Here is a 12,941-nt window from a genome sequence, read left to right as displayed (position 1 = left end):
TGTACTAAAAAGATAAATAAAATCCTACGTACATTAACTATACAATAATACTCATTTGACAAAACTATAAAATTATGTCCAATAACAATTCATGCCAATGCTACAAAATCCCATATAAAACTAATGGAACTGCAAAAGAAAGTTTATGAGATAACACATTGATATAAAAATGTAAAAGATATTTTCTTTGAAAAAGTTGTTGCTTGCAAAATGATATTAGATAAAAGTCTCCTGAAAAAAATAGAAAAAACTATACTTTTTTTACATTATAAATTGTTCCCTTTTCTCTGGTGTCATCAACTCTATAATTTTATAAACTGTATAGATATTTTAAAACACAAGAAAAATCCAAAATCTTGAAATATCAACCAAAAGGAAGAATAAGCCGTTAATAAATAATTACATATAAAATACCTGAGAAGTATACAAACTTCAAAAGTAATCATACAGAATTAAAATACAAATTTAGCCAGTTCATTAACACACATCAGTGATATAAAAACGTGAAGAAATTAACCAAAATAGAGCAATGCACAAAAAATTCCAGTAATTCAGAAATTCTACAATCAATTTTAATCTAACTATTATATAGGGATGTTTCAGATATTACCATGAAGTATCTAACAAGGAAAAAGATCAGCTATACTTTTTTGAGCCTCTATTTGTCTGTGCCTAAATATTTTTCTTATTAACCTGGATCAGAAAAATGTATACCTATGTCACACAATGATTTCCTGTAATAAATTAGGCTTGAGCACAACTACTTTTCAGTTTAATTATTTCAAATTGCAGTTTGGCACCATAACAACCTTCCTATATAGGCCATACATTTAGAACACTCACATTATGGGTTGTGATATTAAGAGTACAGGTCTTCATGAATATAAAATTTATGCATCAGCTTTTTATTGTACGTACATATGTGTACAATACAGTAGTGCATTATAAATATACCCAAATATATCCCCCTCATGGATAAGCTATTTGGAGATTTAAACTTGTTCTTAAACCAATATTTTTAAGTGTTCTTTTAAAAGAAGTATCATTAACCTCATATTTATCTCACTGCAATACACATGCAATATTAATTACCAGTGATGTAAATACTGTACATGTATGGGATTCCTACACAATCAAAATTTTCTTCCCTTTTGGTAACTTGTTTTCCAATGGTTATTTCTGTTCATTTTAAGGTAGGCTACATTTAGTTTTTGTTATGATGAATAAAGTTGTCCAATTATTCTTTATATTATCCTTTCAGGCTCATTATTAAAATTATAATCTTCCTACAGTGACAACTTACATTTCTCTCTTTTTACTTGTTTTTAAGTTTCAACTTTGTGTTAAGCCATGATATGTGATGATATATGAAATGATATGATGGCTTTACACGTAGAGAGGAGAGGTCCCCTTTTCTGTTTCATTTGTTTGATGTCGGCTACCCCCAAAAATTGGGGGAAGTGCCTTGGTATATGTATGTATGTATGTTAAGCCATCATATGATACTAGATAATAAATATTCATCTCTAATTATTCTAATGATGAACAGTATTTTGTAATGCTGGCAGTTTTAAAATCGATATGCATTTTTTAATAAATGCTTGCCTCTCAAATTATGAAAAAATCTATTTTAAAGTTTTTATCAAATATACATATGCAAACAGTGTTTTCCACTACTTGTGACATACTGTACATTAATCTTATTATGACTTATGGGATAGGTGTTATGCTCTACAAACCTTTTATAATATTCATTATCTCCTCAAAAATACTTTTTTAATTTAACAGATTTCTAAGGTTGACTTGATTGGTTGCAAATACTACATTTATGTATTTTCTTTAAATAATGAAAAATAATCATCTTATGATAATGGTATATATTTCTTGATAAACTAATGACTTGAATGATAAGATCTATTGTAGCTGTAACTTAGGTACCTTGTACAATTAAATATCTTCAGAACATAACAAAATCTATTTCAACATTTAATTAAAATATTAACATGTTAAATAACTCAAATAAAACACCAGGGATAAACTTAGCATAACATTTCTTGCCCCTAGAATAATATTACCCCTGACTACAATTAGCTCAATTGGAATATATAAACTTCACAGGTACATCCATACCTTCATTCAAGCTTTCCTTCTCCAAAAGAAACCATCACATGATGTAATCTTGGCTACAAATTATCTTTTACTATATCATTCTATATCTTGCCTCGGATGAAACTTGAATTTGTAACACCTCTTAAAAACAGATAGTGTTATAATTGTGTGAACTTCTCTAGCACATTTGACAGCGGGGAAACCTTTTATTTGAATTCACATTTAAAAGAAATATCAGAGGTGATATTGAACATTTTGATTCCAAACCCCCTATCAAAAAGATATATAAAGATATAGTACTGTATATAGCAATGGGCACAATTATGTATAACAAGTTTATCAATTTGGATTTATATATTGGTTAAAATGTACAGCCAATGGAAAGATCATGCTGTGAAGCTTTCTTTTGTTTGTAATCTCTCAAGACAGCAGGGAAAGTAGTTCAATATAGCCGACCTGATTATTAATTACCACACAATAGAATAATTTCAATTTATACCCATAGCATTGATTTTTAAGGAACATGTAATGGCTTAAAATTATTAACAAACAATATAATTATACTAAACTTTTAAGGAAGGGAAATCAAAGTTACTTTTCCTATAACTTGTACTTGAACTCTCAAAATAAAAATGAGAAATAATTTCCCAAGATCATGATTACGGTATTCAGAATCCTCTTGGTGCTTTGTACAACCACACTCAAAAGACATACATTTACACAGAGACCTGCAATAACAACATAGCACATGAATATGCAGACTTCTCGAGGAACAATTATGAACAGTCTATAACAATATATAAAAAATCACTGGACTGGCATTATATTATCATACTTAAGAGTTTATGATTGTACCTCTTGCACATTTAGGTTCTAAAATGTTACACTTCAAATGTAAAAAAAAATTATAGTTAATACAAATACCCTCATCAAAACAATAACAAACTTCATCATAGTCTAAAAACTGCTATTTCTATTTGCTACTATTAACATTACTGCAGAAGAGGATATTTGTTTTAGAGGCAAATTGTGGACGGCAGCTTTGTTTTTCTCCCTACGACTTAGGAGAGATACAGGCACTGGTTGTGCACTTTGTAAAACATCATCATTCTAAATTCAGACACCACCATGAAAGAATGGTTTAGACAATTAAATAAATAACCTTACATGAGTGATGCATGAATTTAGAAACAATGGACACTTCTAGTCATATCACCAGTATATTGCATAACTTTTACATACTAAACAAAGTTTATTTACAAATATTTTATCACAATACAAATCTCTTTTTTAAATGATATGCAAGTGTAATTATGTGTCTAAAAAAAGCATCTATGTGTTTGTGCTGTGCATTTACTCAATGTACAAAAGTACAGTACTGTATATGAAGAATTCATCTACTGTAAATTTACATGAACACCCCAAAAGTACAAGTCTCAGATAATAGCACAGCTTCATCGTCATAAGCTCCACTTATTCAACACAAGAGACGAATGTCACAAACATTTCACAATTAGGACCCTTTTAGTCCGAATAGCACTTAAAACAATAATCTAGTTCTTCTGAAAATCATTTGGACAATTCAGTATGTCATTTCAGTAGTAAAGTACAACTGTATCATCATTTTCCATATTTATCAACAAACTTCTCATGCGCATTTCATTAAAAGGTCAGGCTGCGTTAATCTAAACAACCTGTTTATTTAACTAATTTTCTTAGGAAATCCTGAGAGCTTTTAAGAATTGCTAGGCAGTAACTTTGGCAATCCACTACACTGTATTCACTTTGTCTCGCGTAACCTATAAAACGTACACTAACTACTTGACTCTCAAACCTCACTTACTTCAGGTTCACTTCTGGTCTGTTTGACAGCGGATGTAATGTCTTGTCCACTGTAATTTCCATATTCACTCTGTTCATTACTGAGAGTTAATGTTCCTGTGACTTTGGTACCATCACTAGCTACTGAAATTTTAGGTATTTCTAAACGTAGTTTGTCTCTCGTGTGACGTAGCTGACCCAAGCCAGTATTGGTAGGAGATGACTGTTCCAAGTCATCGTCCATTCCCAAATACTTATTTATCTGTATATTACAACTGTTGTCTCCTGCCTGAGATGAGTCTGTTAACAAATGATGTTCAGCAATTTCATTTGCTATATCATCAGCAATGGGATCAGGCAAAATATTTCTGTGATCCTGATCAGTAGTATAAAAGGTGGTTCCAGGGAAAAAATCGGATGCTGAAAATGAGGAACTTGTAAACGTGAAGGGTGACCCAGATGATCGAATGAAAAACTCACCATTTTCATCTAAAAATCCTGAAATGTGAATCATTATTTTAAAATGTCAACTTTCACAAATTTATTCTCATATTCATTATCATATCCATAAAAACCATTGTTTCTTTTATTTCATTTTTTTCATACAGCTATAAGACAATACTATCGAAATTCAATGGAAGCTACCTGCAAATTCTTGGAGTAATAATGTATGTACATTATACTGAAACTCTTGATGTACATACAATGCAATTTGGGAAGAAATCTACACATACTTGTATGTTAAATCTATTTTAAACAAGCTGAATACTAGACCAAGATCTGGCTGTTCATTTGGTTTTTAGGTGATAACACAATACTGAATTGACTAAAAACCGAAAAGGATATACTGTAAAATATTGAGAAATATATTATATGAGAAGGTTAAAAGGCAAGAGGTAAAGGCTGAGACTTCTAGATTTGTGTGGAATAGACTCAGAATATCAGCACATGAAAGAGAATAGAAAACTATACAAGCAAAGTGAATAATGAAAGATGGAAAAGTTGTGAATGGGGGAAATAAAAATTTTAAAAGTAATTGTGTTTTTTCTAACTATACAACCCTTTTTGCTTAAAGAGAAGTATGCTTTTAACTTGGCTTGAGCTTTCGCTATTAAAATTTATAACAAGGTGTCGGAGGTTATTGGCAGGTGATGGGGAAGCTCTGGTCCCCCCCACCCCCAGTACACTGAATAGCCACTTTGACTTTCACTTAGGCTTGCCAGGTGGCTGAGGCCAGCAGTGAAACTTAAAGAACTCTGGTTTGTATAGTAATTGCTTTTAAAATCTGTGATTTGTTCCTCCTTGAATACAAACCCTCACCCTAAGGAGGAAGAAAACCCCTATAACCAAATTGGCCGACTTGAAATCTTTGGAAAGTGTTGGTTCCTACCACCTCCCAACACTTGAGAATTCATTTCCTTGGGTTGGGCTAGGTTTCTGTCTACTGACAGACAATCAAGGGAGAACCTATATCCTCGGAAGGATATGATGTCATAATGTATGGCCAATTAGGCGTAATGTATCATACATTCTATCCATCCTCCCCTTCGTAAGGAGGATGAGGGAAATACTTCTAAAAAATTTGTATAGAAAAGCTGCTTGATGAGGAAGCTCGCCTGAATCAAAGTCCGACCCAGCAAAAAAACGGAACGAACGTTGTCCTCTGAGAGAAGGAAATAAGTTAGGAAAATGGCCATAAACTCCACCTCTAATCCTAGAATACATCATGACTGTGTTATCTTGGACAATATGCTTCTTGTCCCATAAGAAGCTAAGTAAACTACTGTACACAACCTGCTGAGCAGCTATCAATGGTCACAGTGAAAATATATCTAAAGACTTGTGGGTATATTCCCATGGATAGTGAGTGGGCTGTAAAGGTTGCCTGGTGCTTCCAGACTCCTGCCTTTAGCACTTACACCACTGACAGTTTCTTCCTAAAGGCTAGGATAGATCCAATATTCTGGCTTGGTGTGATTACATCAGGCCTGTTCTCATGAAGCCAGTATGAAACAGTATAAAAGGATTTCTTATTCCTTCCCTACTGAAGGAAGGGTCATGATGTCTCCATCCAAAATCAGGAAAGTAAGTTGCTTTTGCCTTGCTAGTCACAGTTGTAGGAAGGATAGGAAGAAAGATTGAAGTCATGGCTGCCTGGATTCTAGGTCTGCAACACCATTGAACCAAAGATATGGAGATCTTCTATCCTTCATAATTGCCTGTAATAGGAAAATACATGATGTTTTCCTATTCGCTTTGCCAGGGCTAACCCAAGTTCGAGCGGATCCAAGTAAGAGACTTGAGGATTTGTGGAGATGCTTCAAATAGCTTTAACTCTTAGGAGGTAGACTGACTATCCCAGCTCCTCAGGAGTGTAGTAGATTCTCAGGAAGAGTCCAGGTTTAACATCTGGCACAAGGAATGATAAGTCTTTACCCCCAAAAATTAGGGAGCTTTACCAATGAAGAAAGGGAGATAAACAGCTCACCTGGGTACCATTCAACCTGTAGCTGGCAGGGAGTAATGGTTGAAAAGGCATAAGTATCTGAGATTCACAAAGATGTTGGAAGGCATCTTTGAATTTAACCAAATCTGCTACTGGGGGAATTCTGAAAGTTTCTTATTATGCTACAAGCCTAACATGACAAATGATAAAGAGAAGAAACTAAGCCTTTCTGCCATGCAATGATGTAAGGATAGCCTAAAACCCTACTATGAGACTGTCGATTTACCGTGTTTGCTCCAACAATGTTCTTGCATGAAAGGACCTTGTGCAGTTGCATCGTGTCTTCTTCCTACAAGAGTGCACCTGCTTGAGAAAGGTTTGAAAACAAGGTTTCCCTGTAAATTTAAGCTCGGATAGGAGCATTACTAGCATTTATTGCTACCAAGTACTGTATAATACCCTTTTGACAAATATCAAAGGTCGTGAGTGTCTCATCCCTTCTCTACAATTGTGGATGATAAGATTCTCAGAGAGAAGTGCTCACGATGGAGTTAGTCATGCAATTATTCATTGACATGGAAAATCTCTGATGGCATTGTCTTTCTCTATCCAGAAGAGTGTAGGAACCGTTAACACTGTTGCTATTAATGCTTAGTAGGAAACCCCCATAGCTGTCCTGTTGAGGTACACCCAGATATTCAACCCTCTGTCTGGTAGTCCTAAAGAACATCATTTTATATGTCTTATTCCATGGATCGAGACAAGAAACAGATTCGTCTTGATACTAAAGGGATACTCTTCTGGGGAAAAGAGGGGCAATCTGTCGAGATCCATTGATAGATGAGTGCCAAGTGAAAGTGCTCAAAAAAACTGGCGTGAGCACCTGGAAGTGGTAGCTGGTCTGAAGAAACAGGCTTTGAATGGGAAGCTATTTTCCTCAAAGAAAAGATGAGTAAACCTCCTATTTGTCAGAGGAAATAGATCCCACGGTACGTCTCCTTAATGTCCATTCGTAAAAGTAAACTACAGAGGCAGCCTGTGAACCTTTTTGGCAGCTTTCATGGCACCATTCCTGCCATTAAGGGGCAAGTTTTTATAGATCATAAGCAAAATCCGCGAGCAGGTCTGGAACATTGTATCACTCCCCAAACTGACCACCATGTATTCATTCATAGAAGCTGCAAGAAGCCACTGAATTCTGTGATCCTTTCTGCATTTCCTCCTAATATCCCTCTACCTGGAAGGTAAAGTCGTAAGTGAAAGAAAGAAGTGCTGTCCAAGCCTTTCTAGGGAGGAGAAGAGCATGAAGTAGCCGAACATATTCCTGGGGAAAGAAGCATTTTCAATACATAACTTCTTAGAACATACTTTCCTCTGTTTATAACTCACCCAGGTTAGGTTGGGGCCCTTTTTTTCCCATCAAGAAAAACAAGAGTTTGATCTTGTAAAAGGCTAAGTGCTACCAACAGGTATGTGAGCACATGTATCCCATACTGATCAGCACTAGGTACGCTCTCTGTACGAACCACTAGTGTTGGATATGATTTCAGTATGCACCGCTCTTTCTTAATCCGTGATCGTCGAAGACATATAGCCACATTGATCAGACCAGTTAAAACAATGTCTTCCTCTTCAAGTGAAGCAGTAGCATCCAGTTGAGGGCACTGCACTTGGTATGAGACCGACGATGGATGAAAAACGGTGTGTACCTATGTCTGTTCCCAAAGGAACGACTTTTGGTACGTATCTTTTCCTTCCACTTCTGAAAGCTAGAGGGTACTCCATGCAGGAAAGGAAGTGATGAGAGAGGCCCTTACTCCTACCAGTTGTGTGCATGCTCATTCTTGTGAGAGAAGACAGATACCCGGAGTGTAAGCACTTGTATCGCATACCAATACATATCTTCGAGAGATGATCTTGGTAAGTATTCTCTCTTGCCTTGCAAAATTCGTTGGCAAACAAAGAATTATAAAGTTTCTTGCCTTATTGGAAGGTGAATATGATGTTATAGAGGCTGCACAGTGAGTGCATGTGGTGTTGTAACCAATTATTTATTTTTCAGCAAGCATTATAAACATTGTAAAGGGTGTCTGAGGAAAGAACTGCCAGTAATTTGAGCCTTCTAGAAGTATTATATATGTTGTAGTGGTTATGCACTAAGCTTTCTAGAAAGGTGTGTGCAAAAAGTAGAGCATTTCCGATCTTGAGATCACATGGTAGCAGTAGAGCGCACTTGAGAGTGAAGAGGTGTGACATCAGGATACGATGAATGGATGCCACATGGGGAAGTATTTGCAATCAATTGTGCCAACATGTGAGCGAGTTTTCACAAGCATATATAGATAGGAGTGCACAAAAGGGGTAACCCACACTAGCAAATTTTTACCACTTGCTGGGACAGTATCTCTTTCACCGAACTCATATAAATACTTATGGGAAACTATACAAAGAAAAATTGAAGGTCAGGTCTAGTGGTGAATTCAGAGGGTGGGCTAGAGCCCTATTCTACAGTACTTTAGTAAAACTCTCCTGATGTCATAGCTTTAATCTTACTGGTTGCAAAGAAAATTAATCTTATGTACCTGGATATAATTGGCTCATCTGTGAGGCTGACAGACTCTACTGTCAACCTATTCTGTACAACACAAGCATCCATTTAGCAAAACCTAATAATTACGCTCTTTTGCACAAACCTTCAGCTGCATCTTCATAAGATATAGAGCCTAATGTATATATTGGTGGCGGAGGTGCTGGTCGGGAAGGTTTTCTATATACATAATCATCCATATCTCCACTATCATCTGCTACAAAATCATCACCTAAATCCCAATCTGAAAAGAAAAGTAACATGAGTAATTCTTAAAATGTAAAATAATTTTTTTTTTACAAAAATTATAATTTTAAACTTTATTTGTATTCTTCCTAAGCATACAATCCCGAGTCCTTTAATAGAAGTGTGATTTCAGCTTGGCTGGAATTCAGCTGTTAGAATTTTAATGAGGTGTGTTGGTGGTTACTGGTGGGCAATGAGGGAAGCCCAGCACCCTCGCCAGCACAATGAGATGCCATTTTGACCTTGAGGCAGGAAGTGAAACTTAAAAAGGACTCAGGTTTGTTTAGTTAAGAAACACACAAATTAATTTTAAAGCTGTGATTTGGTCCTACATGAATAAAAACCCTCATCCCTTAATATGATACTCGTCATGAGATATGAAGAAGCTACTACAAACTGGCTGGTTTAAAATCCTGGGATGTCAAATACCGGACAGTAAGAGGTGCGGGGTGTTGACTCCTGCCATCTTCAACTCAAGATGAGGATCTCAGAGGTTAAGCAAAGTTTCTGTCTATGTACAGTCAGACAGTCATGGAAGAACCTCATATCCCTGTAAGGAAAGCATGTCAATGTAGGGCCAATATAAGTAATGCGTTCTACATACTAACCATTCCTCCATCGTACAGGAAGAGTGGGGAGATGCAATAATTTTATGCCATTAGAGAGCAGTGCTCAGTGTGAAAGTTTACTTGCATTAACATCCGATCCAACTGCTTTACCCCAAAAGAGGGGGCAGGAAAGGAGGAAAATGGGCCAGTTACTGCCTCTTAGCCTAGTCTATCACCGTGACCATCATCTTAGACGAGACAGTTCTTGTCTCATATGGAGTCAGGTACTCTGCACAACCTGTTGAACAGCTACAACCAGGCCCAGTGAAAGCGCGTCTAAAGACCTTTGAGTATATTCCTATAAATAGTAGTCTGTAAAAGTTGTCTAACATTTCCAGATTCCAGACTCCAGCTTTTAATACTTGCGCCACTGACAGATTCTTCATAAAGTCGAGCATAGAGTCAATTCTTCAATTTCATTGGCTCGTACTGGAGATGAATCATTAGGATTCTCAGCTTGGGGATACACCCTTTTGATGGTTTCACAAAGCCAGAAGGAAAGAAGCAAATCATACGGACTGTCGGTCACGTCCCTAAGGGAAGTGATGGAGACAGGCAAAAAGAAATCTTTCTCTATCTTTTGGAATGAGATACAACATAGGAAATACTGTGAAGTTTGCCTACTCTCTCTTCAGAGTGAGGTCCTTATCCAATGCTTGTCTGCTTGTCATACTGCAGTGGTTCATATGGTGCCCTTCTCAGAGACCTAACAAATCTGCTTACATCCCACGAAGTTGGTCTTATGTCCCTTGGCAGACAAGATTGCTCAAAGCTCCTCACAACATGGGATAATTTCCATGAAGAAGAAAGTCCAAACCCTTCAATCGGAAGACAAGGCTCATCACTGCGACTTAAGATAGATTCTCCCAGTGAAGGTACACAAAAAAATCTATATTCAATTGCAAAGGTTCCAACCAAAGAATTCAACAGCACCAATCACAGAAAATGGCCCACTTGGCTTGATAGACTACTGCAGAATTTCTGGAGATATCCAGACATCTCCTTCAGACTTCAAGAAAATTTTCTCTTAGAAGAGATGCTGGATAGACTCCGTCAATGAAGACACAGGGATGTCAGTTAGCTATCCAAAGCAAATTGGGCCACAGGACAAGTTCCCTTGGACCTTCTGTCAGGAGCATCAATACGTCTGGGTACCATTCTGCTTGTGGCCATTTGGGAACCACCAGGGGTCATTCTGAGATCTGGTGTAATCAGCATTCTATTGATTATCCTTTGTTTCAGACAAAACGGTGGAAAAGCATAAGTGCTAAGGCCTTTTCACTGATGTAAGGCATCCTCTAGAGCTACTGCTGGGTCCTGGATTGGCAAACAATAGCCCAGAAGCTTCTTGTTGAGCTTTGTGGCAAACAGGTCTATTAACGGGGAACCGCACAAATTCAGCAGCCTCTTCGCTACTAGAGGATGGAACGACCACTTCGTTCCTATCATTTCACCCTAGCAACCGAATTTGTCAGCGATTTCATCCCACTTGCCTGGAATGAATACTGTCTTGTTAACAGCTCCACCCAGCTATCCAGAAGTGAGCCCATTTAGTCAACTCCCAAGTACCTCTTTGCATGTTGATGTAAGCCACTATGGGGATGTTGTATAAAACTTCAAAGTTAGAATCACTATTTTCAATTCTAATATAGTTAACTCTTGTTATCCCTGTGCTTGGTATTAATGAATTAATTATAACACAAATGCTAAATTTGACACCAAATTTCTTAACAGAGAAAAATTGCCAATGAATGCAAGTCAAAACAAGAAATTTATTATTAGAAATGGGCAAATTATTTTCTCCAGTATTAAAAATCCCCAAAGACCACGAATCAAAACGTGAAATTTAGAGTAAAAAATTACCAAATACAGAGTAATACTGTATTAAATGTTCAAATCACGTGAAATTTACCATTAGAAATCAGCAAATAATACTGTGCAACACCATAATAAAAAATTATCAAAGAAAGCAAGTCAAAACATGAAAATAGTTAAAAATGGACAAATGATACTGTATAAGTTAGGAAATTATATCAACAATACTCTGCCGAAGCAAAGAAAAATAAAAAAACACTGCCGAAGCAAAGAAAAATAAAAAAACAATGTGTAACTTCTATTCTTAAAATGCACCTTAAATTGATAATAGAAACATACAAAAATTCTTAAATAAAGCTATGTTAACAAAAACCATGATTTTTAGACTTCTTTCAGTCCATATACGTTATGTTGTCGAGTAAAACAGGAGATCAGCTGACAAAATCGAATAATGTGCTTTTTTTAAACTCGACCTACTATTGAATTTAGATTTAGGCAAAGCATAATTGTGTCTAGTATCTAAATGAGAGAGAGAGAGAGAGAGAGAGAGAGAGAGAGAGAGAGAGAGAGAGAGAGAGATATTCATATGTATAGGTGATAACTATAGTAATAAGAAGTTATAAAAGAACTGTGTGATAATTATAGTAAATCAGGGCATATTGATGTTGATATAACATTCATTATAAAGATATTTCAAATTAAGTTCAGAAATTATATAAACAATACTCTGTTTTTCATATGTGTGCATATTCTCGATACAGTAGTGGCAACTCTAGATTAGCTGATCATAAACAAAAGTACAAAAAAAAAGTAAGTAATTGTCGAGTGTTAAAATACACCCAAAATTGAAAACAAAGTACAAAAATCTTTAATAAAGCTCAATTAATGTTTTTGTACATCATGAGGTTTTAGAATGTGACAATGATATCTTATTTCTAATTACAATACCTATCTATATAACCTCAACACCATGTAACTAAAACTTTATCTGTAAAATTTTACAATTATCAATTGACAGAATTAGAAAAAATTATAGACCACAACAGCAGCCACTATAAGATTTAGTGCACAGCAATCTCGATAAGTAAACCAGGATTCTTTAAGATAATGTTTAGTGAACACTTACTTGGTACACCATTGAACTGCCACTAGAAGTCTTTCTAAACAGAGATTTCTGTAAAAATTATGAGATGTAACTGTACTTTTAACATCGTGAACCTTAACCTTCAAGGTCTTTATTAGATTTGGATCCAATTCTTTAAGCTTCCAAATAATACTGAAAAGCTCTTACCAAACAAAGAAACCCCTT

The 12,941-nt window shown here is 35.8% G+C and overlaps 1 protein-coding gene across 1 annotated transcript in view; it reads right to left on the bottom strand.

The window, feature by feature from the left end:
* Positions 1–1,960: 1,960 nt before the first annotated feature.
* LOC137630041 (uncharacterized) overlaps positions 1,961–12,941 on the bottom strand; it is an 86,364-nt gene continuing 75,383 nt past the window's right edge. Inside the window, exons 17-18 of the mRNA XM_068361533.1 lie at positions 9,070–9,207; positions 1,961–4,428 (exon numbers count right to left, since the gene is read on the bottom strand). Coding sequence (XP_068217634.1) covers positions 3,938–4,428; positions 9,070–9,207 — 629 coding nt within the window. The 3' untranslated portion in view covers positions 1,961–3,937. The remainder of the gene's footprint in view (positions 4,429–9,069; positions 9,208–12,941) is intronic.

Source organism: Palaemon carinicauda, chromosome 38 (genome assembly GCF_036898095.1).
Source record: "Palaemon carinicauda isolate YSFRI2023 chromosome 38, ASM3689809v2, whole genome shotgun sequence".
NCBI lineage: Eukaryota > Metazoa > Arthropoda > Malacostraca > Decapoda > Palaemonidae > Palaemon > Palaemon carinicauda.
Note: the sequence above shows the minus strand (reverse complement) of the source record. Positions and strands in the feature narration are given on the sequence as shown.